The sequence below is a fragment of the Biomphalaria glabrata genome, chromosome 6 (assembly GCF_947242115.1).
Source record: "Biomphalaria glabrata chromosome 6, xgBioGlab47.1, whole genome shotgun sequence".
NCBI lineage: Eukaryota > Metazoa > Mollusca > Gastropoda > Planorbidae > Biomphalaria > Biomphalaria glabrata.
The window spans coordinates 41536237-41563778 of NC_074716.1; the positions used below are offsets into that span (position 1 = coordinate 41536237).

At 36.7% G+C, this 27542-nt stretch overlaps 1 protein-coding gene across 6 annotated transcripts; it reads right to left on the reverse strand.

Annotated features, from left to right (window-relative positions):
• Positions 1 to 27542, reverse strand: LOC106073447 (cytochrome P450 2D9-like). Of its 6 annotated transcripts, none has more exons than XM_056031975.1 (9): positions 27435 to 27542; positions 14147 to 14378; positions 13069 to 13284; positions 12323 to 12620; positions 7448 to 7592; positions 6766 to 6889; positions 6057 to 6272; positions 4444 to 4650; positions 1 to 3851 (listed from the first exon to the last, which is right to left on the reverse strand). In XM_056031975.1, exons 2-9 carry the CDS (start codon positions 14271 to 14273, stop codon positions 3652 to 3654), a joined length of 1533 nt encoding a protein of 510 aa, XP_055887950.1. In that variant the 5' UTR covers positions 14274 to 14378; positions 27435 to 27542; the 3' UTR covers positions 1 to 3651. The 6 variants fall into 6 exon arrangements, with proteins under 6 accessions (XP_055887950.1, XP_055887953.1, XP_013089465.2 ...); XM_056031978.1 differs by having other exon boundaries at positions 14147 to 14374; positions 27435 to 27539; XM_013234011.2 differs by having other exon boundaries at positions 14147 to 14396; positions 27435 to 27539.

Consider the following 27542-nt stretch of genomic DNA (forward strand, 5'->3'; position numbering starts at 1 on the left):
AGAGATTGTAATTTTTATTCTCTGATACAGTTTCCATTCCATTATTTATGTCAGGAGGCAAATGTTTGTTCTGTTGCCATCATCTAAATCTATATTGTTGTTTAGAAGGAAATATATATATTTCATAGAACTAATTCTTACAGACGACCATGAAACGAAAAGAAAATTTCCATTGGCTTTGAACTGGAATCATGGCGTCTGCTCAAATTACATGTAGCTTCCAAAAAAAAAAAAAAAAAAAATTGCTTGTTGATAATAACATCAAACAAAGCAAAAAAAAAAAAAACCAACAAAACAAACAAAAAAAACCTACTTGCTTTTCCACAGAGAGAAAGAAAGAGAGACGTAAACTCTAAAGAGGTCACGTGTCCTAGATTTTGTATGGTCGGTAAAAGGCTAGCAAAGGATTAGTTAGGCCATTTGTTCCCGCCAATATCATACTCAGTGCATGGCTGTTAAAAGGATGGCGAAAAGAAAAGGGAAGTAATTTCAAAGACTTACACTTTTAACTTTTCCATTGAGGAGAGAGCAACCTGATATCATTAAGATTAATATCAATAGGTAAAAATCGAGTGATAAGATATAATAATTGATAATACCGTGATAATAGCCTCATTCAAGGAATGCCTTTGACAAATAACATTGATACGGTACAAACATGAATTATATATATATATATATATAGCACAATATTTACATTACCCAAATATCTTACACTAGTCAACCGGCGCGCCATTTCGCAGGGCTAGACTTCACCACTGCAACCTATGCGACCTCAGTGGGCCCAGTACTTTTATTGGAACCGCGCTAATGTTAGGTATATAAATTATTAAATTAAATCATTTTATAGCTTATAACATGAGGTCCTGGAAATCTCCTGAAAATACAAATATACGAAAAAGTCCTGGAAATATCCGGAAATTATTAAAATCTTTTGAAAACTCAAAAAAACAAATTTCCTGAAATATACAGACAAAAATCTCTTTTTTTTTTCGCTCTGAAATTACCTAGGATAACTCCCTCCGTCCGAGTTGCAAAAATAAAAGAGTGATCTTGCCATTGTGTCCAAACTCTTGAGAGTGCTCTGTTACTACAGATAGTTACTACAGAGTAGATTACTCCCCACCCTTTTTCTTTTTTAACGTGAGGTAGTAATAAAAAAAAAAAAGAGTGATATTGCAACCGTCCTGCCCTGCTATGTTGTGACGTGTTCTCCCATCCCTCTTGTTTTCTCGTGGACTATCCGCAGAGTGATCTTTCCTTTACTCCTTACTACTCGACAAAACTCTTGAGGGAAGGAATTATATATATAGATTCATTTAAAATTACGAGTGTCAGACAAGTGCTGTATAGACTTGACAGAGATATATAAACTTCCGACACGAGTCACGGCCCGAATAACCGGCATAAAATTGTCCAGTCCAATGCAACCTCTGCAGTCTCATGAAGCACCGCGGGCAGAAGCTTGGTGGGGCCGCGTCACGTACCTGATATGGCCCGCAGGCCGTAGTTTAAGCACCACTGTTTTAGACGCCTCATAAACAGTAAAAGACTTTACAAAGTTTCACCAGTGGGGAATGATAGTTACCTCTTCAACGTACTATTCTGGTGGCCGGTATAAATGTGTCTAGACACATTTCTGAGGAAATGAAAGGCAGGTGCAGTGTTTCATGACCAACATGGCATATAATAAGTGCAAGTATTTTACTTCACAGCCAAATGTTTATGGACCATATACATGCCTCCCATTCAAGATAAGGTTTAGCACTGAATGCTTTTGTCTTCATTGATTGAAATGTTTACGGATCAAGATTAAAAAAAAATTCTTTTTAACTCAGTCACACCTCTTTTTTAACTCAGTCACCTCTTTTTTTAACTCAGTCACCTCTTTTTTAACTCAGTCACCTCTTTTTTAGTTTGGCAACATTGAAAAAGATATCGCTGCCAAAAAAAAGAAAACAGAGACAGAATACATAATACAATAACGAAAACTAAGAATTCGTTTTTTACTTCAGAGACCAACAATCTCCCATGCTGCAGTGATATGTTAACTAACAATACGACCAACCAAACTGTCTCAGACGATTTGAGATTCTCTCCTACGGATTCTAAGAATTAAGTAGGCTAAGTGTGTTAGGGGGCGAATTACAATGTAATAAATAGATAGTAGAACCGACTAAAATGATATGTGTGAAAAACTGGTTATGATTCAGTAACTACTTTGTATCTTCGGAACCAAATCTTGTTAGTTGAAAGCAAAGCCTATATATTGATTTCAAAACATTGGGAGAAGGGGGAAGTTGACGAAAAGGGCACTTTTTTCTTCTCTAGAACGAGGCAGATTATGATAATTTCAAAGCAAAGATCATGCAAGACGATAAACAAATGTATGTTTACAATACAAGAAATATAGAAAACTTTGTTTACAATGCAAAAAATAAAGAAAAGTATGTTTACAATGCAAGAAAAAAAGAAAAGTAAGTTTACAATGCAAGAAATATAGAAAAGTATGTTTACAATGCAAGAAATAAAGAAAAGTAAGTTTACAATGCAAGAAATATAGAAAAGTTTGTTTACAATAAAAGAAATAAAGAAAAGTATGTTTACAAAACAAGAAATAAAGAAAAGTAGGCCTATGTTTACAATGCAAGAAATATAGAAAAGTATGTTTACAATACAAGAAATATAGAAAAGTGTGTTTACAATGCAAGAAATAAAGAAAAGTATGTTTGCAATACAAGAAATAAAGAATATTATGTTTACAATACAAGAAATAAAGAAAAGTAAGTTTACAATACAAAAAATAAAGAAAAGTAAGTTTTGCACATAAATAAGAAACAAACAAAAATTGTAGTTTTTTTTTAAAGGCTATTCCTCCTTAATGTGAAGCTGATGACTTTCTAAAAGTGCGACAACTCCGAACCTAATGAATGATAGATTTAAAAAAAAAATAACAACAACATTTATTTATCAGCTCCTTTGCCCCCTCCCCCGAAATATTGAATATCCTGATTACGCCCTTTCATGAATCTACTCAGTCTATAAAACTTTAGTTTGGTGATATACATCCAGACTAAAAACATAAAAAAACTGAAGAAGGTGCGCACAATTTTCCTGATCGTCCATTTTCTATGGTTTAAGCATAGACATAAATAAATATAGACTGGCCGAAGGAAGTAACTTCATGTAACTTGAAAACATGTGTATAGGAAGTAACTTCATGTAACTTGAAAACATGTGTATAGGAAGTAACTTCATGTAACTTGAAAACATGTATATCTATTGTATTCGGAATTGAAAAGTCAGAGACGCTGAAATTTGTTCTTAAAAATAAAACTATGGTTCTCAAACTCCACGAGAGACAGATAACGAATTAAAGCAATAAGCCTTTTTTTTTCCTGTTAGAAAATCCATACAATAAATGTATAAATAAATAAATATAGGCCCTATATATATATATATATATATATATACATAACAATAGCCATTTTTTAAAGATTTACTTAGCTGTGGTCCCAGTCAATTTTGTTGTTTTGGTATGATCTCTTTTTTACTGATGAGCAGTTGTGAGTCTGTTTCTTTGTGTGGTGAAAACACTTGGAGTATTTTTTTTTTTAATTTATGTCATGGCAGATGATAATGAGATGTCCGCTATTTCCTCTGACCAGCAAGAGTTACACACAGATGGAAGGGCTTGGGTGAATGGGAAATCCCATTGATTCCCTCTAAAGGAGGCATGCATTCTCGTCCATTCACTTTGGGAGCGCTAAATTGAAACTTGGAAAGTAGTTCAATAATAAAACCCAACAGTTCTTTTCTAGCAACTGCCATTCCAATACACATTCTTTTCCCTGAAAAATACAATAAAAACTTAAGATAAAATAAAAGAAAGATATTTACATCCAGGGCCGGATTTACGGGAAGGCAGGCGGGGATAGAGTCCAGAGGAATCCACAAGAAAGGGGGATCCAAAAAAAAAACAAAAAAAAAAAAAAAAAACAACTGAAAAAAATAATGTATATTTGGACAGGTCAGAAATTTTACGTATTTTTAAACATTTTGTGTTCGCATTTTTACCAACAATAGTTTAAAGCTTACAGTTGGCAACACTTTTGTGATTTAAAAGTGTCCATTTATAGTGTGCTCGTATAGTCGTAATATACTTCGGATAAACCAGATACATTGCGTAAACCCTGAAAATTTACATTAAAAAAAAACTGAAACTAGCATATTAAATAATTTTTATTAATTAAAATGAAGGAAAATTTAATTTAATTTTCAAGTACTTTCTTTTATAATATGGCATTCTTTTAGATATAAGTATTTTTTTAAAAATTATTATTGGATTTTTATTAAAACTTACGAAAAATTGTAGGGGCCTCCACAAAAACTCTGCCCCGGGGCCTCTACATACCTAAAACTATTGAATCATTGTTCTGTTACCTGCCGAGAAAGGAATGAACCATTTAGGAATGTGCAGTTTGCCTTCATCGTCGATAAATCTTTCAGGTCGAAACGCTGTGGGGTCATCTCCAACCTCCGGACCCATCAACAGCGAGTCTGTGTTGATTATGATTGCTGTGTTTTTAGGGACGAAGTAACCTCCGATCTCTGTGTCTTTGTCGCAGCAGTGAGCGGGAGGCATTGGGGCTGTGGACATCGACTCATTATTCTTAATTTTTCGTACATCCAAATAACTTGGAGATAAAATGACAATTATTTTTTTCTTAGGCTAGAAGCGTAAAACTAAATCTGCTTTCACCAACGAACACAGTCAGGGCCGGTCCTACAGATTGCGGGGCCCTACGAGAAACGGATTGCGCGGGGCCCAGTCTGGGTAGGGATAAGGATAATAAGTGAAAATTAAGATTTTTGTATTATTCATACTTTACTAAGTACAAAATCACTTCCAAATTAACTTTACCAGTTATCTACAGTAGATAGTAGTTTTCCTACAAAAAGACGATAAACATTCAGATCTGCTTTTTTAGATTTACTTTCAACTAGCCAGTGACTATTAAGGTAAATTAAGTAGCCTATTTGAACTTCTTGTTTTGGTAAAAATTCGCGTTATTATTACAATTTTACTAAATGAAAGATGACATAGCCGTTTTTTTTTAAATTGCGAGTAAGATTGTCGTTTTCCAAATTGAATGACACCCCAAGTGACAATTTTGTCTGCTTTAAGGAGATTCGCATGAATTTTCAGAAGATTTAAATAATTTCAGTACATTTCCATGACTTTTTCGTATATTTTGCAATTACAGGAGAATTCCAGGAACCCTTAAATAATAAGTTTAAAATGGTTTAATTTAATAATTTACACCTAGATTTCGCGCGGGGCCTATGAAAGTACCGGGTCACTACGGCCGCATAGGTTGCAGTGCCCTAAGACCGGCCCTGATCACAGTGTTGAGTCAGATGGAGTCCTCAACCCTTAACCTGGAACCCCCCCCCCCCCAAAGGAAAGTGGGTACAGCCCAGAGATACGTGGTGACGAGATTGGGATTCAGATGTCAAGCAGATGGAATAAAAAATCCTTAAAAAAAAACAGAGCTAATCTACAGGGAAGAACTTTGCACCTATAACTATGTTACTCAAAAATGTAGAAGTTATTTTCCTTTTTTTGATATCAAACTAAATAATTAATTATCAATAATTAATTGACTAGTTGGTAAAATTTTTAAATGCTTTCATCTTTTGCTAGGTACTATAAATAATTGTTTAAAGTTTCAACTTGATCCGAGAATGTGTGTGGGAGAAATAATGTGTACAACTATTTAAGAGGACCAAACCCGACTTGTATGTGAATACTGAACTATTAATTTTCCTTGTTGGTATCAAACAAAATAATTAATAACCAGTAATTTATTATTAATTAGTAATTTTTTTTTATTGATTTATGTATTATCTACGCCAACGAATAATTGTACAACGTTTCAATTTGAGCAGAGAATGGGTGTGGAAGAAATAACGTGTTCAAACCTATTACCAGACAGACAGAAAGACAGACGGAGTGAGTTGATGTAAGCTTTGTAAAAATGTAAGTTACCAACCCATATTTGCATGTCTCTGTACCTCCATTATCACAGCCTGGGTATAAACATACTTGGCAATGTCAAGGTCACAGTCGTTGTCCAGAATTTCTCGTCTACATGTCTCCTGTACATCAGTGTAGTGAATGAGGTACAGCAGCATCCAACACAACCCTGAAGACATGGTATCGAAACTTCCAGCTATGACGTCGGATATTGTTATTGGAAGATGCTCATCTGAAATAATATAGATCTAGTTGAGTGGTAAAACGCTGGCTTTCGAACAAAGGGTTTTTGGGTTCGAATCTCCGTGAACAGTGGGATTTTGAATTTCGGGATTTTTCAGATGCCCATGAGTCAGTCAAACTCTAATAGGTACCTGACATTATTTGGTGAAAGTAAAGGAAGTTGATCGTTGTGCTGGCCTCTTGATGCCCTTGTCAACCTTTTCTCATAGAAACAAATTTCGGAAAAAAAAAGCGATTGCTCTTTCAATTATGTGAAGGTACTTTTAATGTTTTATTTTTTTTTAAACATTAATAATGTTGAATTTACATGATCGACACTCAAATATGGATCTCAATCTATTACAATGCAAAGATAGCAGGCTAAGAAACACAGAGTTAAAAGAAACATTATATCCATTTTTAGCAGGTTCAAGCCGCACCGTGACAGCTATCAAGCGGAATGAACAAGATAATTATAGATGACAGTGCGTCTCCCTCCCTACCTGAGAGAAATGTTGGAGTGCCTTCCCTTTCTTTCTGTCGCATCTCATCAATATAAACACTGGCTAGGCAGAATGGAGCCACGGTAGACGAGTCTTTGACATCTCTATTGTTGTTATTGACGATCTGAGTTTGTTGTAAAAGATTTTAAAAGATAACATCTAGATAGTTTACAAGTTAACTGGAGAATATAATTAAATCTAGAAAAAAAAATCTCAATAAATATTTAATATTACTTTAAAAATAAGCATTTTATGTCTATCGTTAGTACATTATTAGACAATCAACAATGCAAAGTTATAGTTTAAAAGTAAAATCTTTGAATCATGTCCGAAATACCACATTTGTGTAATTTGATTTATTGATAATAAAATAAATATACTACTAAAGTCTGGAATTCAAATGTCGATAGATAGCTCTCATTTTAGCATGAGTTAAAGCAAATACCAAAAAAACTTTGCAAAGCCTGTAACACGTTACAAAACGTATTGGATTTAGGAAAAAAAAAATTAATTGAAACTATATCACCGAAAGGCCCGGATACACCAAATAATCTTGATATTTTTAGATTTGCCTCCATTTTAAATTAAAATTTTCAATTTAAAACAAAATTTTCATGATGAAATTTTTTCATCATTTTAAAGCTTTAGGCTAAAAAATACAACTTTGTTGTTGGCAACATACAGACTTAAGTCTTGCTATTTCTGGCTCAACGTAATTCTTAACAATGATTTCAGCAGTCTCTTTGCATTTCTTATAGCCCACAAGGTCACCTGGCAACCAAGAAATCCATGGCATGAATGCTGTCAGTACGGCTAGGTTAAGGCATCTGAAGAAAAGAAAAAAGTTTAGCTTATAGGAAACGAAATAATTCAAGAAATCAAAGAAATTATTTGAATTATTTGTATTTAACCTCTGTTATGAGTTATGAGTGCATGGCGTGAACTGTTTGGCTACATAATTTAGGAAAAGGGTAGTCGAATCTGTGATAGGCCTTGATCTTGTAGTTGTTGAGGCTGTCTGACTTGGACAGATTACTCTGGAAATGTCTGAATTTTTTGTGCGGGTGTATTCGATGCGTTTCAACTAAGTAACAAGACCTACACATGTAACAAGGTTAAAGAACTAAGTCCAGACCGTTATAGACTTGAGTGAAGTTTAATACAGAAAAGGCCACAGTTGCGTCTCTGACCGTAAGTAATACAAAATTATTACAACAAAGTCCTAACACCAACTGACTAATAATAACATAAATAATGACCATGAATAATGTTCTTAGTGATATAACCCACTTAGACATCACGTCACTAAATGTCATGTTCAAAGTCCTTCAACGATGGTGCCTAAGTGTCTAGCAACAGTAAGTGTCAAATCCTTACGTATATTACGCATTTTTAAAGTTGAGCCTTGCTAACATCTAGTGCACATTTATTATTACTGATGTAACGCACGAAGGTGCTGTCAGGGGGAGGTATGGCGAGAGTGAATATGTTACTGTGTTGATATTTTGGTATGGTAGTTATGTCCCTTTCTTTATGTATTCCCAGGCCCAGGTTATGAATGTGAATAGTCTGAACATGTTATGAACGGAAAGGCTTAGTCTTTCTTGAATGTGCCAGAGTGTGTGTTACTCAGTGAGGTCTTGTTCCCAGTCCAGGAAGGTTGGACGGTTGCTTCCTGGACTGGTGTTTTGTGTATTAATATTTATTGAGAGTTGATGTCATTGTGTGTTTTATTGGATATTAAAGTTCTTATTGTTATTCATAGATAGTTGGAGTTGAAGCTTATCTAGTAATAATTGTTCTTATTTAAGTAACCCCTATCTGTGGCATTTTACGTCTCGAGAGACGATCTTTTCCCTTTGCAACTTCTTGTGTGACTAAAGAGGCCAATCCTTGATACTGTTATGACCCTATAGGCGGCGCAAAAGGGTTAACTATAGGCTCAGTTGACACACACGTGAATCACTCAGGTTAGCGCGGCCATGGACAAGGGACAGTACTACGATTACACGATTACACGCAAATATGACCAATGTTATGGTCATGTGATCGAAAGCCTGCGGTACGAGTGACACAGTGTGTAGGAAAGCGGCAGTTCAAGACCGGAGAGTGTCGAGACCGGGACTGTTAGTCGGCCATGAAGTCGGTCCTGGTTGAGTCCACAGGTGTAGATGTACAAGTCCAGAAAGAGAGACAGTAGAGTTTTGTACGGTGATGTACAGAGTGACATTTTAGTGTTGATGTGTTTGATGCCAATTGTCTAGTATTGGCTGTTATCTACTTATTCACTCATTATTAAAGTACCCGATATTGTGGAGCTCTTGTCAAGTTCTTGATGTGTTGATGTATTGTGTTGTGTTTAGCAGAGGTTACAGAAGGCCTGGTGAGAAGAGAGATCGTAACACTGGTGTCTTGAATTGGGATTTCCTATGGCTTCTGTAAAACTGCTAGATGAACTGAATCTGAAAGAACTGAAACAAGAGCTGAAATGGCGAGGACTGAAGTACTACGAAAGGAACAACGAAACTCTTAAAGAACGTCTCCGGCAAGCCCTAGTGGATGAAGAGGAAGATCCGAACACGTACCTCTTTGAACTCAAACCCGATGTTGTAGAGCTCTTGATCACCTTTCAAGAGCAGATGTTGGCTGGCTTTCAGAATGTGATCAATGGTGACTCGCAGAAAGAGACAGGTGAAGAAACAAGAGAAGAGACCAATAGTTCAACCAACGCTTTTGCTACAGACGTCCATGACGTGAGAGCCTCCATCAGTCAGATAGAACAAGACAACGTCGTGTCTTACCTCAAGCCTGTAGCTGAGGACATTGAAGACATCTGTCAATCTGCCAGTGCTGATGAGAGGAACTCGAATCCTGATGGCTGCACCCAGATGTTTGGCAAGAACTTTGTTTGTCGAGCTTTGCAGGGAGAACGCCAACTCCAAGAAACCCATCGGCAAGGTCTGCACCCAACAGACGTTTGTCCAGCTGCCCAGACCAGAGAAAGTCCTGATGGTGTTCAGAAGAATTCGACGATACCTGATGCAGCAGTTGGTGGACCCCTGCAAGCTGAAAATCATCGACAGGGCCTGCACTCAACAGACGATTGGTCCGCTGCTGAGACTAGAGAGAGAAGCCATGATGGTGGTCCAGGAAGTCAATTGGAGGCTAAAAATGATGACGTTAGCCACAATTTCCCCTCCTGTGAACCTGAGACCCAACCCCCAAGTCTTTCTCTTCAAAGCCCTATGAAGAAACCTGTTAGACCAACGATCCCTCCCCATGTGTTAAGTGGCTGCTCTCAGTAGTGAGCGACCGAAGAAGACGACGTTTGCTGAGTCCAAAGTGCATGGCGATGCAACCACGAAGTCAATGCAACCAGGTGAAGGTCAACTGGAGCAGAAGGAGAAAGAGACACACGCAGTATACAACGCAGATGGCTCCATTGAGATGACACTATAAGCCCATTGTCGCCCCCACCGATAGACCTCCTCCTGCATCGATTCAACTCCACTGCCCATGTCGTGTGATAGATTTTGTCCGGGACGGACAAATCTGAGAAGGGGGCAGTGTTATGACCCTATAGGCGGCGCAAAAGGGTTAGCTATAGGCTCAGCTGACACACACGTGAATCACTCAGGTCAGCGGGGCCATGGACAAGGGACAGTACTACGATTACACGATTACACGCAAATATGACCAATGTTATGGTCATGTGATCGAAAGCCTGCGGTACGAGTGACACAGTGTGTAGGAAAGCGGCAGTTCAAGACCGGAGAGTGTCGAGACCGGGACTGTTAGTCGGCCATGAAGTCGGTCCTGGTTGAGTCCACAGGTGTAGATGTACAAGTCCAGAAAGAGAGACAGTAGAGTTTTGTACGGTGATGTACAGAGTGACATTTTAGTGTTGATGTATTTGATGCCTATTGTCTAGTATTGGCTGTTATCTACTTATTCACTCATTATTAAAGTACCCGATATTGTGGAGCTCTTGTTGTCAAGTTCTTGATGTGTTGATGTATTGTGTTGTGTTTAGCAGAGGTTACAGAAGGCCTGATGAGGAAGAGAGATCGTGACAATACACAGCTGCGATCGCAGGTTGGGCATATTATAATCACCAGGCGCCGTTGCATTTTCACCCTTCTTTCTGCTTCTGTTGTGTATGACATCTGCAATGTGTGACCCTTCCTTTATGCTCTCTCTCCATGTGGATCTGTCCAGTGCCACCTCTTCCCAGCTGCCAGTGACGATTTTGAAAAGCTTCATGTCGCGTTTGCATACATCCGTATAACGTAAAAGTGGGCGACCAGCGGCTCTCCTGCCTTCAATTAGATCGCCATACAGGATGTCCTGTGGAAGTCGACCTACTGGCATTCTAAGAAAGTGGCCAAGCCAGCCAAGGCGTCTGCTGCTGATAACAGAGCGGACGTCCTGGCACCCTGCTCTTTGTAGCACTTCCTCATTTTCCGACAAAATAGCGCTGGTTTATATATGATGTGTATTAAAGTACAGGATTTTAATAAGTGAGGATCCTGGGCAACATTTTTTTTGTTGAGGTCTCTATCTTCTTCAATAGATGTAAGAGTATGTCATATTTGTAGAGAAAGAGAGTATGTTAATATTGTAACTCGTTCTCCCTTTTCTCCAATGTTTTAAAATGCATAGCTTGTTCAAAAAAAATTGTTATTGAAATGTGGTGACCACGTTCAAGGGTTTTTGCAAATAAAGATGTGTGTGTGTGTATTCCACATGTGTGTTAGAAATCTTGTTTATCTGCGGCATCTTTCTCTGAGCAAACCAGGGTGTCTCAACATTGGCTAACTTTTAGGTGGCTCAGGATTAGTTAAGCTGGCGATCACATTTCTTATCTGTAAATACTGCCTTCAAAGAACTAAATGAGGCTCAGCCAGATGTTGTAGGGAATTAGCATTATTGAATGTTAATGATCGGGCACAGGACAATGTACCAGAAACTAACTATTCAGTGGAGGTATGGCACCATGCATTAATTTAAATATTAGAGAACTGTAAAAGCCAGTGGCGTAGCAAGGTACCTGTGAGCCCGGGTTCAAGAATATCTTTGTGGACCCCCCTCCCCACAATAAGCAAACTTAGTGTGCGACATAAGAAAAAATCGAGAAATCTGGTACATGACATAACGATATACATTTATATATTTACCAGAAGAATTGCAATGCAAATACTGTGCCTTTTTATATTCTATTGTTGACATCGGTTTTTACAAACAAGCAAATGATATTTTCCAAGAGCTCACGTGGGCACGAATGATGGGCCCATGCTCAATGAAGCCCTTTGCGCCATGGTTGGTACGCCTCAGGCTTTGGGCCCCTAATGGTCTAGGGCCCGGGTTCATTGAACCCCTTCGCGTCATGGATGCTACGACACTGGTAAAAGCCTACTACATTAAATTGCTTTAAAAAAAACTTAAAAAAGGTAATTTTTTAATGTTTAAATATGCAATCAACTCATCAAAATTATATGCCCTTAGAATTCACCATGATGTTAAAAGTAAATGGTTAAGATCTCAATTTGTTTCTTACCTAAAGAAATGGTCATAGTGGTTTGCATAGCTAATCAAGAATTCAGAATCGAAGTCCAACTGGCGCCCGAAAGCCAGAGAAAAAGATACAAAGAAGACGGCACGTTTGATGAACGGAGCAACGTCAAGCATGTCCGCTTGACCACTGTCCACTAATGACTTGAACTGGGTGGTCAATCTCTGGGCAGCTTTCCCAATATACGTTTCTAGATGCCCACCGGTCGCTGCTTGCATTTTGAGAGTCCTTATCATTGTCTTCCTCTGCTCTAACCATGTGCTTCCACTGGTGTTAAGTAAACCTTGAAAATAACATCGATGAAGTTAGAACAGTGGTGTTAGGTTTCATTCTCGTAACAACAGATTAATAGAAACTAATCGTAGTTGGTCGTTGAGTTTTCTAATAACGTATTGGCTACATATGATATGATCATGTTTTCAATTTGATAATTATGTCTATCAGGGTTAGCTGTGGTCAGCACAACGACCAGTGCATTAGTATTCCTCAACTATTGCAAGACATAGAATTTGGAGCTATTGGACACACACCCCAAGTCGTACAAATATACGTTCTACAGAGTTTGCTGTCTAAGCTGACTTCCCGATTTATATCATATTTCTCGTTTTGTATGTTAATTATCAATCGCATGTTTTCGAATGTATTTGAATGATTAATATCAGACCTATCGCTATGTATTTGAATGATTAATATCAGACTTATCGCTATGTATATGAATGATTAATATCTACCTTTATTGTTCGCTAACGTTTCAGCTAAAAATGAGGGCGGTCTGTGGCTAAACTCCGCTCCACGAGTTTGCAGGACATCAGCAATCATCTCGGCACCACTTACTATAACCACAGGGTAACTACCCATGTACAACCTGAACACATCTCCGTAGCGTTGTCGCAGCAGACGAAGTTGTTGGACTGGCTGACTGGACATTTGTAGCAGATGACCGAAACCTGAACAAGGTAACATTGACATTGTATAATTTAGAATTTCTGAATATGGTTCAAAAGGATTACGATGTAGTTAAACCACAATATAAAAAGCTTAGCGGGTGCTAGAAGAATGCCAAAATTAGAATTAATTTAAGGACTATCTATTCCAAAAGTGAGGATGGTAAGCTCTTGGCTTCCAAACCAAAGTTAAGATCCTGATAAAGACTCCGGCATTTTGAACCTCGGGATTTTCATGTCTCCTCTGAGTACACAGAACTCTAATAGTTACCTGACATTCGTTGAGGAAATGCAGGCGTCACAACAAAGTTCTGTGTTAATCACCATTAATTCTCTCACATTTTTCCAGCTATTCATATTTCCATGTTCTTGAAACAACTAAACACTTTTCACGCTCAATTCCACAAAAGTTTTAAGATTTAATACAAATAAACTAATCATGCAAAAAAAAAAAATGTATATAAAAACTTATAATTAAAAAAAACAGCACTGTTAGTCCGTAAACTGACGAATGTGTGCATAAATCTGTGTGAATTTCTTATGGACTACAACTGACGGGGCCAAAAAAAAAGTGACTTTTTTAAATATAAAAGTCTGCTATGAAATAAGCTCTGGATCTAGACTTCAGAATTAGAAAGGTTGTGAGGTATGCGTTCCGGTCTGTCGTCACGAGGGTCCAAAGATCGAACCTAACCCGTTACCAGCGTATGCCTTGCCGTCCTGCACTTCTGTAATGTATCAACAAATGTTAAAACTGATGACGACCGGAGAAATGTAATTGTGTCTTTGTGTGTATGTAACAATTAACTACCTCTATTCCTTGTCTTAAATGACGAAAGACAGAGCTATAAAAGTCTAGGCCTACCTGGTATAAGTACTGGTGGTCCGGGGGGGTCTCTCGATGTGTTCTTTCTCTTCAACCAGAAGAGTGAAAGGGTCACAGCAACCAACCCCAAGGCTAAGCTGGTGCTCACATCGCTGAGGTCGGCCATGAACTTTCACCTCTATAGGTCAGCAACCTTTCAAAAGCGTGTCTTTTTTCCCCACTGCTGAAAGCCGGAAGCTCCTCAATCCTTCCCGGTTGTTATTAAATCTAACTGATAAAAGTGAACGACCTGAATGAAGGACACGCACACAGCTAAATTGCGTCATAATATTTTACATAATCAACTTGTGAGAGGTTGTTAAAGTAAATAGGATATGTTAATAAAGGAAGTTTTTGTTTCACACTAACTCGTAGGCGGTCCCTTCGGGTCAGACGTAATCAAACATTGCGTAACACACAAGCTCACACCTTCGTTGCACCAAGTAAAGAAATGATTACAAAAGCTGCCCTTTAAATCTTAAAAAAAATATTTATACGTATGTTTATACAACATCAATTTAAAGTTTTAACTCTTCTCTCCGTAATTATTTACCACATTCTGATGGAATCAACGCTGGTAGCATCTGTTAGGAGAGAAAGAGTTAATAACAAATGGGGTCATGTGCTGAAAATCGCAAGTAGATTTTAAAATTAATAAGGAATTTAAACTTTAAGCTGACGATTTTGTTGCGATTGGTGCTTCTACTAATTGACAATCAGTAATCTTTGACATAATATTTGAAAAACTTGTTTTAAAAATAATCTTTGTATATTAACACAGAATTATAAAGTCATTTAGAAGACACTTGCACAGATCAAAAAGATCCATTGTGTGAGCTCCCTGAGATATTTTTAGATATATTTCTATTTTTATACTTAGAGCTATTTTTAGATATCCTCTTATTTTTTTTATAGGCAATTGCCAGAATTAGTATTTGTACTTCCGCTATATTCTTATATAGGTAAGGGCGGGGTAGTATATATAGTTATGCCCATGGCAGTACATCATCTCTGTCTGTGTGACGAGAGATCATTGTGATCTTAAATGCTAGTAATTGTTTTCAATATTTTTATTCTATACCTGGGACGGCCTGTAGTTATAGAAATATTTTATTTTTTTTTGTTTTACTATGTGTAAATATGCTGTATGTTTTAATTTAGTTATTTACTTTTCTATTGGGAATAAATGTCAAATAGTCGGCAGTTTGTTTTTCAACGCTGTATTAAAGATGGCGGCGCCCAGCTCAGCACTGCTATGAATATGATGTTTATAAATGTTCTAGGTCTAGTAGAATCTATTTTTTGTGTTTATAGTTTTATTATATTTATATGTTGCAGGCTATTGTTTCTGCTGTAACTGCTTTAACTGCTGCTGTAGTATATTGTTACGTATTTCTGAATCTTCTGGCTAGAAGTATTAGTAGGCACACAAATAAAAACACTGTAAAGAACTTGACGACTAAACTTTCAGTTTCATATAACTTTAATGACTATTAACTCTAACAATTCGTCACTGTAACATGTAGTGTAGAAGAATGTACAATATCTGTCAGTTTACAGTTAGCTATACTTCGTTGCAATTCATCTCTTCACTTCGTTGCAATTCATCTCTTCTCAACTTGCACCGAGTCGTATTCCACAGAACAGACCAACGACACACTTCCCAGTGTCGCTCCAGGTCTCCAAAACTGAACCAAGTCGTAACAGACCAACGACACACTTCCCAGTGTCGCTCCAGGTCTCCCAAAGCGGAACCAAGTCGTTTGTTTGTAAAATGTTTTACATGTTTCGGATGTTCCTTCAGAGTTGAAGATAATTACTTCCTAGTCCAAACCTCCCGCAGGACGACGGGGGATGGGAGCGGGCAGGGCTTGAACCCGGGACCATCGATAAATCTGAACGACAGTCCAGCGTGCAAACCGCACGACCAGGCAGCCATCCATGACCTGCTAACAATTGTATCCGTAACGAGCACAATGTGGGCAACTGATTCTCAATATTAACTTGTGAGAGACAGACAGACAGAAGGACAACGGAAAATACAAACAGAGCAAAAACAATGACTCACATTTTCGCTTACAATACCAAATACAACACTTACAAAACTTACAATAATAATAAATAATAATATGGTTCCTTATATCTCGAAAGACAATGGATGCGCCTATTTGGTTAAGCCACTTTGCAGCAGCACCAGAGTTTCAAATCCCGGGTCTTACAATATCTCAACATCACGTAAAACATTAGTTCTAACACATCACTTACTCAATTAAAATGTAACTTTAACATTACTTATAACATCACTAATCACTCAAAACATCACTTGGACTGCTTAAAAGTAGATTAATAGAATTAATAGATAGACCTATTTAAACAAGTATTTTGTTTTATATTTTGCTTGTTTAATCCTTAAAATAAGAACTTATATGGTTGATAAAAATCAAATTTAAAATGTATATTTCATTACACATAAGGTAACATTTTCATCTGTATTAATAAATGACATTGTTATGCAATTATAAATCTTACCTCAGTCTCACATAGTTTGAATGTAAATAGGTTTGAAACTATTCTGGAGATAAAAGTAGAGGGCCTTTCAATCATTTTTTTTTATCGCATTGATCAACAGCGTTAACTCTTTCGTAAGCAGTAAATAGAGTAATCTTCGCTATGAACATTGTATTTGGACAGAACTGTAGTGGCTTAGGTTCATCTCATTTCGATTTTTGTTGTGTCTTTGTATTATTTTCGACCAGCGGCGTAGCATACACCGCTATTTTGTAGGGCCGGCCTTAGGCAACTGCAACCTATGCGTCCGCAGTGTGCCCCGCACTTTCATAGGACTCGCTCTAGGTGTATACATTATTAAATTAAACCATTTTTATAACTTATAACAGATTTCCCGCGGCTTCTTGATTTACCAGGAACTCCTGAAAATCTCCTGAAATTGCAAAATATGCAAAAAAGTCCTGGTAATCTCCGGAAATTATTAAAATCTTTTGAAAACTCATACAAATCTTCTGAAATTTATAGACAAAAAATGTCACTTTGGGGAGTCATTCAATATGGAAAACGCCAATCCTACGCGCGATAAAAACAAACAAACGGCATTATCACGTAATTGTGGAATCTGGTGAAAGAAGCTAATGAAGAATTACTTGAGGTCAACAATTCTCGTAGATTGAATTTGCTTTCTAATACAAACTATTAATTTTCACTTATTATCCGTATCCTTACCCAAACTTGGCCCTGCGCAATCCGTTTCGCATTGGGCTCCACAATGGTTAAGTCTGGCCCTGCTATTTAGTGACAGGTATATACAGAGTAGATTACTTGTTCTCTTTCCATGACTTCTTGGTCACAATAGTTAAGTCCGGCCCTGCTATTTAGTGACGGGTGAATACTACTTGTTCCCCCCCCCTCTTTTTTTTTTCGCCTCTAAAATTACGTGGGATAACTCTAGTCCGTCCAACTTGCAGAAATAAAAGAGTGATTTTTCCATTACTTTTGTCCAAACTCTTGAGCCATGAAGAGAATTATATATATAGATTTAAAAAAAAGAGAGTATTCGTTGCAATAAAAGCGACGTGCACTTTCAAAAGACTGGTCGCCCTATCGGATGAAGTGAGTGTGGGCGATGACTGACAACATACAACTACGTGACATTGGGTGTTTCTAACGGTGATCTGAAGATGATGAAGAGTACCAGGCGCCACTTGTTCACTATGTTACCCAAGAGTCTGAATTACGCAGAAAAACACTGGTTCTCACATTTTTATTTCGGTTGTAGCTGTATTTGTTAAAAAGTATGAAGTATCATTTCTCCGCATCATTATGGGGATGCATCTAGTAATGTGTGTAATGCCATCTTATAGCTCATAATTAATGTGATGGATAGACATATAACTTACTCTCCATATGTCTACTTTTCTGACCTGCTGATGTTGCACGCCATAATGAAAAATGCTGATATGTATTTATAAAGCTCCTTTATCTCATGTGACGATATACACTCATACAAAACTGGACGCAAGTTATCTACCTTGCTGATATGATCGAAACAATTACTAGGTATTAAGACATACTCTTAGCAACTGGAGCTGTAGTTTGGTAAATAAAGACTGTATGTTTCAGGCATATTAACAGCATATAACAGATTCGTCAATCCTTCTCCAGGTTGAAGGTTTAATTGCTTAAAGTTCAAATTAAACATTGATGGTATATGTTGGCTTTACCTATTGATATTATTGTGTTCACATATTTCTGTTGGCTATGAAACTCTTTAGGTTCTTGGATTTGTCAGAAATAGAAATATTATATAATTATATTATTCCCAGTCTAAACGAATGTTTTAATGACAAGCAATGAACATCCGGTGATGAACAGAAAATTAAAATACTACAAAAAAGTTTTGGAACTAATGGAAGGATTTAACAATTTAATGTCATTTAAAATTGTGTAATGGTGTAAACATCGGTTCATTGCAGTGGTAAATAAAATTACTGTAATGAACAAATTGATATATATATTCCTCAACTTATTTATAATGATTATTCTGATGCAGTTTTTATGTGTAATCTTAAACGATTTTTCAACTAGATCTTCCATAGTAAAAAAAGTATATATGTAAAATGTATTAATATGCCTTTTATGTTGCCTTTAGGTAACGCTCTATATACAAATGTCGTTGGATATTAGATAGTAGTCTGAATTAACAAGGGCATTTAAAAAGTTTAAAGATTGGTGTAGACTTCTAATCTCTAATTCATATGAAGTAATATGAACAACTATGTTACGCTTGGTAATGGGTATCAGTAAGAAATATCAATTTTTTTTAAATACGAAGAAAGATTTAAAGAACATGTCAGTGTGAATGTTTGCTGTTTGAATAAATGAACAATATCGTTCCTTTTATCGTTCTACTCCCGATAAATATACAACACACGATTCAATAGATCCTACTTCCAGGGAATATACAACACACGACTCAATAGATCCTACTTCCAGGGAATATACAACACACGACTCAATAGATCCTACTTCCAGAGAATATACAACACACGACTCAATAGATCCTACTTCCAGAGAATATACAACACACGACTCAATAGATCCTACTTCCAGAGAATATACAACACACGACTCAATAGATCCTACTTCCAGAGAATATACAACACACGACTCAATAGATCCTACTTCCAGAGAATATACAACACACGACTCAATAGATCCTACTTCCAGGGAATATACAACACACGACTCAATAGATCCTACTTCCAGGGAATATACAACACACGATTCAATAGATTCTACTTCCAGGGAATATACAACACACGATTCAATAGATCCTACTTCCAGGGAATATACAACACACGATTTAATAGATCCTACTTCCAGGGAATATACAACACACGATTTAATAGATCCTACTTCCAGGGAATATACAACACACGATTTAATAGATCCTACTTCCAGGGAATATACAACACACGATTCAATAGATCCTACTTCCAGGGAATATACAACACACGATTTAATAGATCCTACTTCCAGGGAATATACAACACACGACTCAATAGATCCTACTTCCAGGAATATACAACACACGACTCAATAGATCCTACTTCCAGGGAATATACAACACACGACTCAATAGATCCTACTTCCAGGAATATACAACACACGATTCAATAGATCCTACTTCCAGGGAATATACAACACACGACTCAATAGATCCTACTTCCAGGGAATATACAACACACGACTCAATAGATCCTACTTCCAGGGAATATACAACACACGACTCAATAGATCCTACTTCCAGGGAATATACAACACACGACTCAATAGATCCTACTTCCAGGGAATATACAACACACGACTCAATAGATCCTACTTCCAGGGAATATACAACACACGATTCAATAGATCCTACTTCCAGGGAATATACAATACACGACTCAATAGATCCTACTTCCAGGGAATATACAATACACGACTCAATAGATCCTACTTCCAGGGAATATACAACACACGACTCAATAGATCCTACTTCCAGGGAATATACAACACACGATTCAATAGATCCTACTTCCAGGGAATATACAATACACGACTCAATAGATCCTACTTCCAGGGAATATACAATACACGACTCAATAGATCCTACTTCCAGGGAATATACAACACACGATTCAATAGATCCTACTTCCAGGGAATATACAACACACGACTCAATAGATCCTACTTCCAGGGAATATACAACACACGATTCAATAGATCCTACTTCCAGGGAATATACAACACACGATTCAATAGATCCTACTTCCAGGGAATATACAACACACGACTCAATAGATACTACTTCCAGGGAATATACAACACACGATTCAATAGATCCTACTTCCAGGGAATATACAACACACGACTCAATAGATCCTACTTCCAGGGAATATACAACACACGATTCAATAGATCCTACTTCCAGGGAATATACAACACACGACTCAATAGATCCTACTTCCAGGAATATACAACACACGATTCAATAGATCCTACTTCCAGGGAATATACAACACACGACTCAATAGATCCTACTTCCAGGGAATATACAACACACGACTCAATAGATCCTACTTCCAGGGAATATACAACACACGACTCAATAGATCCTACTTCCAGGGAATATACAACACACGACTCAATAGATCCTACTTCCAGGGAATATACAACACACGATTCAATAGATCCTACTTCCAGGGAATATACAACACACCTCCCTGTGGGTCCTATTTACAGACTCACGTCTTTGTAGGCGCCATTTACAGACACAAGCCCTTGTAGGTCCTTTTTTTACAATCACACGTCCTTGTAGGTCCTATTTACAGACACACGTCCTTGTAGGTCCTATTTACAGACACACGTCCTTGTAGGTCATATTTACAGACACACGTCCTTGTAGGTCCTATTTACAGACACACGTCCTTGTAGGTCTTACTTCCAGACACACGTCCTTGTAGATCCTACAACCGATGAATATGCAACACACGTCTTTGTAGGCTCTGCTTACAGTGACTGTACACTAAACATCATAGTAGGTCCTACTTCCTAGCCAATATACACATCTGTGTATCTGTGTATATCTGTGTATATCTGTGTATATCTGTGTATATCTGTATAATGACTAATCAGCGTGTTGTTTTGTTTCCTTCAATGGTCATATAAATTTCACCAAACTGTGAGGGTTCTTAACACCACTAAGGAAATGGAAGATAATGAAACTTAAAGATAAGTTTTTCACTAGCGTGAAGTAGCCTTACTCACAGGAGGGTGGACATGTGGGTGAGTTTCTGACTGACTTATTTCTAGACTAGTCTAAAGTTTATGAGTCCTTGTGCATTTCATTCCTAGTGTTTACACCGAGGGTCAATGAATTAAACATTGTAAAGTGTTTAGGCTGTTTAAAGAATCGTGTTCTTTTCATTTTTAGTATATTTTTTGTTTGATGTTAACTTTTTTTTCTCGACATTTCGTCAGCGTCTGTCATCATTAGTTCTTGTCACCTGCTCTCTTATCGCTAGATAGCATTGTCGCTTAGAAAGTCTGATCTTCTTATCTTATAAATTAAAGACGTTCCACCAAAAATTGTCTGGCTGATCATACTGGTATCTTCGGCCACTAGACCTCAGGAGAGCTGTGGTGTTACTGCCTTAGGCCTTTCGAGACCAGTCGTCAAAGAAGGCCTCAACCTGTGGGTAGCTTACACCAATAGCTCGTTGCCGCGTCATAGGTCTTGATGTCAGATGTGAATTTGATTTTGTTTAAATATCAGTTTATTTTATTACTATTAGATCTACACACGTCCTTGTAGTCAAATTTGTAAATATTTTAATAAAGATTACTAGTCGACCGGCGGCGTAGCATACGCCGCTATTTTGCTGGGCCGGCCTTAGGCCAGTGCAACCTATGCGACCGCATTGGGCCTCGCACTTTCATAGGACCCGCGCTAATTCTAGGTGTATAAATTATTAAATTAAACCATATTATAACTTAAAACAGATTTCCCGCGCCCTCCTGTCGATTTAACAGGAGCTCCTGGAAATCTCTCGAATTTGCAAAATATACAAAAAAGTCCTTAAAATATACGAAAATTATTAAAATCCTTAGAAAACTCATACAAATCTCCTGAAATGTATTGAAAAAAATTGTCATTTTGGGGTGCCATTCAATATGGAAAACGCCAATCCTACGCGTGATAAATAAAAACGGCATTATGCATTAGCCGTAATTGTGTAATCTGGTGAAAGAAGTTTCTCGCACCTCAGACTAATGAAGAATTACTTGAGGTCAACAATTCTCAAAGATAGATTGAAACATTTGGTAATTCTTGCTATTGAGCGGGATCTATTTGGGAAACAGAATTATTATGATATACTGTATGACTTCGCTACACGCAAGGCTCGTAAAATATTTCTCTACGTAGTAAAGAATGAATAAAATGCAAAGACGAATTTTATTTCTAATACAAAACTCTTATTAAATTTCACTTATATCCGCTTCCATACCCAAACTTGGCCCCGCGAAATCCGTTTCGTATAGGGTACCACAAATTTTAAGTCCGCATCTGCTATTTAGTGACCTGTAAATATGCATAGTAGATAACTTGTTCTCTTTCCATGACTTCTTGGTCACAATGGTTAAGTCCGGCGCTGCTATTTAGTGTTTGTAAGATGTTTGTTTGTAAAATGTTTGACATGTTTCGGATGTTCCTTCAGAGTTGAAGGACAATGGGAGCGGGAAGGGTTTGATAAATCCAAACAACAGTCCAGCGCGCAAACCGCACGACCAGGCAGCATTCCGTAGTGACCGGTGAATACTTGTTCTCCCCCCCCCCCAACTGGTTTTTTCGTGAGGTGACTATCCGCAGAAATAAGAGAGTAATCTTTTCCTTTTCTTCTTGCTTCTCGTCCGAACTCTTGAGGGAAGAAGAGAATTATATATATAGATACTGTATGACTTTGCTATACGCAAGGCTCGTAAAGTATTTCTGTACGTAGTAAAGAATAAGAATTTATTTTTTGATTCAAACTCTTAAATTTCACTTATTTTCCGCTTCCCTACCCAAACTTGGCCCCGCGGAATCCGTTTCGAATAGGGCCCCACAATGATTAAGTCCAGCCCTGCTATTTAGTGTTTGTAAAATGTTTGTTAAATGTTTTACATGTTTCGGATGTTTCTTCAGAGTTGAAGATAGTTTACTTTTTAGTCCAAACCTCCCTCAAGACGAAGGGGGATGGGAGGGGCAGGGTTTGACAGTCCAGCGCGCAGCCATCCATAGCGACGGTTTCTCCCCCCCCCCCGGTCTTGTTATTTCGTGTGGTGACTATCCCCAGAAATAAGAGAGTGATCTTTCCTTTACTTCTGCTTCTCGTCCAAACTCTTTAGAAGAAGAAGAAGAAGGGAAGAAGTGAATTATATATATATATAGATATTGATTTTTTGTTCACAAGAGAAGTTTGTTCAAGTTATTTCGAGTTCAATAACTTAAAATAGATCACGCCTTCATTGGTTTAGATATTTTCTAGCAACCTGGTGCTACAAGTCAACGACCGATCTATAACAAGGAAGTGTAGTGTAGGACATTATGACATTTTTGAAGGAACGTCCGAAAATGTGCACAGAAGAAGCCTGATGAGTTTTATTTTATTCATAGTCATTCTCACCTTTATAGTGAATGGAATTGGTGAAATGGCTATCGACATCCGAAAACGTAATTTATCACAAGCCACAGGTACAATTATCCTGCAGCTCCACAAACTTTAATCATGCTATCCCATAAGCGTGCACATTAGCATTCTCCTACCATTCTATGTCTAACCCTAACTTTTTCTTTAAATACAAGAAGATTTTTTTTTCAGTTGACCATGAATCGTTTTAGTCATTTGCAGAGTGAATGAGAGAAAAAAAAAAGATCGGGGAGGTAACTAAAACATTTTTTATCGTCTTTAAAGTTGCTGTATTCATGAAAATAATCAAGTTATATCCCTTTTATTTCAACTTCTTTAACGACAAATCTCGAAATGCATAATTAAAAATGTGTACGTTCGGTGGTTGAGTGGTAAAGCGAGGGTTCTTATCCTTGGGACGATTGTGATTTTAAATTCAGGATCCTTGTGCGTCTCCACCTAGCCCTAATGGGTACCTGACATTAGTTGGGGAAAAGTAAAGGCGGTGTGCCGGCCCTATAGATCGCTAAGTCTAAAAGGGGAACCTTAACTTTACTTTACTTTTATTCATAACTAGCCATATGTTACCCTCGGCCCGCGGGTCTTAATTTGCGTATCACTTTCGATATAGTCACTGAAAGTGCTTTGTTAACAATAAAACGAAGTAATAATTTAATAAGTAAAGCGAATGCGAAATGCATGAATGTAAAAATAGTATGAATGGAGCTATCAAAATAGCTAATCGACTTATATCCATTTTTTTCAAATAAAAACATTTGCTTGTGAGCCTACATATATTTGGTTACAATTTGAAATGAATAGACTTAATTTTGTATGTTCATGTGTTAAAGTATAAAGTAGATCTTGAGTTAGACATAGATCTAGACTAATCCTGGAGTTCATTCTGCGCGTGCGTGAAGGCTTCGATTTGCGTATGCGTGACCTTTTTTAAAAATTAGATTACGCGATTCATGAATGAAACTAATAGAATATATCTCAACACGGCTTTGCAGCTTTATCGAACGAATGTATGAAAATTGATTTAGAAAAACAAAATTGAATGTTAATTTGATTAAAATATGAAATGAATGGACTATAATTAGTAGGTTCATATGTTAAAGTATAAAAGTATCTTTGCGAAGAGAAGTTCTATCATCTTAGAGTTGAATTAGAGTTTTAGACCTAGGACGGCTAGGAATAGAGAGATTTGTAATCTATCGAGTAATGTCTAATGAAAGAATGTAAGTCAGAAAACCCAAATTCGCAGATATAAGGAACGAATTTATGTAAAAATTCCTTTGAAACACAAATTTAAAGCTTAATTTTATTAAATAATGAAATCAAGAGACTATATTTTGTAATTTTCATGTGTCAAAGTAAAAAACTATCTGTGCAAAGTGTAGTTCTTAAAATTAGATCTAGATATAAATACTTTCGATCTTTTCTCATGTCAACATGGTAAACATGGCCTAGATTTATTAGATACTATACTGTCATTGAGTCGGTCAACTTTTTGTTTTTTTGAGGGTCTTAAGTTTGTTTTCTGGCTACAATACTACGGTCCCAGTTAGTACCCAAGGAACATTTATGCCATGTTTTATCAAGATTGGTCAAACGATTTTGATTTCTATTCGGCACATACATACATACATACGCCTTACATTCTACTTTATAGTATAGATTGATATATATATATATATATATATATATATATATATATATATATATATATATATATATATATATATATATATATATATATATATAAATATATGCTTCTTCCATAGGTACAAGTATGAAACTGAATACATAGACCAGACGAGTCACAGACTTATGCTAATCTACCACAAAAATACTTTCCAGGGGGCATGACATTTCTGTAGGGCTATAGGGTGACACGCTGACAAAGACGCGGGAGTTAATGCTCTAATAACGTCACCTAATTCAAGCATTCACAGGGCCCTCCTTTAAGAGGTGTGTTCAAAACTATATGATTCAGAATGCAAAGGGAGGGGGGAGGGCGTATAAGAAACGTTAAAACCAATAAATAGGGAAAAAGAAATCTGTGATCCGAAAAAAAAAAACGGGATGATAGAAGTTAGGTTTTTACGACTGAAAACTGTGTTTATAGTTATACTAACAAACGAAATCTTTGAATCTGGACTAAAAGGTCTAAAGTCTTCGTACTTTAGTCTCATATTTAACACAGAATTGGGTTACAGAACTGCCAGGCTAGGCCAGGCATCAAAGCATGAATCCCTATGTATTGTACCACGCTCTAGTAAAGCATAAACAATTACAGTTAAGCTAAAAGGTGTTTATGTTTTGTGTATAGTTATTTCAGAAAAGGCCAGAATCGCTTCACCAAGAGGAATGTTAAAAAACAAACAAACAACAACCTACACATTCGTTAGTCTAGTAAAGAATATCTTGTAGTCATCTGGCTAAATAAACTCTGTGGTTAATTTAGCTTTTAATCATACATTTATCATAATTTAACAAGCTATTTTAAGTCTCATTTCTCTCATTATCAATTACTGTAGCATGTAGTTCAAACCGTATAGACGAGGACAGTTCTAAAAATTTCAAGAAAAATATTTTTACATTGTTTTACTTTGTCTCTCACCAGGTCATACGTGTGCACTGATATCTCATCAGGACTGGAACCCGAGGACGTCATCATAACACCGATGAGCATTTTTATAAGTTGTCTAATTATTCCCAGAGAAGACGTCAATACATTTGTAGAAATTGTTAATGCTTGATGAATTCTTATGTAGCCTATTTGTGTGTGTGTGTATATATTTGGACCTCCCACACACGGGTATCACGTATAGTCCACAATTTGAAATCACACACACACACAGATAATACACATAAATTAATTCTATTTTATAAAAAAAAGCAACATATTAAAAATACTTTAAAAAAAAAACACAATTATATAATGGAATGAACTGTACACTTACAGTCACATATATCTCAATGCTGTAAGATTTATCTCCCATTTATATATCAAACTAAACTAATTAATTAGTACTATGTAATGAAGTGATCATTTTTTTAAATTCATTGATACACGTTTTGTTAGGGACAAAAATAATTGAGCAAAGTTTCAACTTGATCCGAGACCGGGAGCTGGGAGAAATTTCATGTATATAGGCCATACCAGACGAACAGACAGACGGAGTGACTGGCTAAAAGCTGTGTAAAAAGAAGCAACAACAACAGCAGAAGATTTAAGATAGTAGCATGATTAGAAATAGTGATTTGATCTAGAAATTTCATTTTACACTTTATAAAAGATATACAAATAAATTAGATAAGATTACATTTAAACCTTTCCCCGTAAAACCGAACGTAAAACTGTTACGAATAAATCAAGCAGATATAGTACATTAATTTCATTTAATTGATTTATATAACAATAACAGTCATTGCTTTAAAACAAATCTATGCTTTTTTACACCTTGGACTAGAAAACATCTAAAAATAGATTGACATGAAGTTTATATATAAAAGAATACTTTATCATGTTTTCTGACTTATGTAATGCAACTTACCTGTCGGTTAAAAAAATAATAATTCACAAATAGAACACAGCAGCTGTATCCTAACTGGCAAGATGTGCTACAAATGCCTAACAGAAGTCAATGCTTACTTCCCTTGAC

Bases quoted from the DNA above. Each gene is read 5' to 3' on its own strand.
- LOC106073447 (XM_056031975.1), bottom strand. From the start codon at position 14,273: ATGGCCGACCTCAGCGATGTGAGCACCAGCTTAGCCTTGGGGTTGGTT. The intron at 13,285-14,146 runs GTAGGCCTAGAC...TACCTTGTTCAG, and splicing joins ACCACCAGTACTTATACCAG to GTTTCGGTCATCTGCTACAA. The intron at 6,273-6,765 runs GTAGGGAGGGAG...ATATTATTTCAG, and splicing joins CACTCCAACATTTCTCTCAG to ATGAGCATCTTCCAATAACA.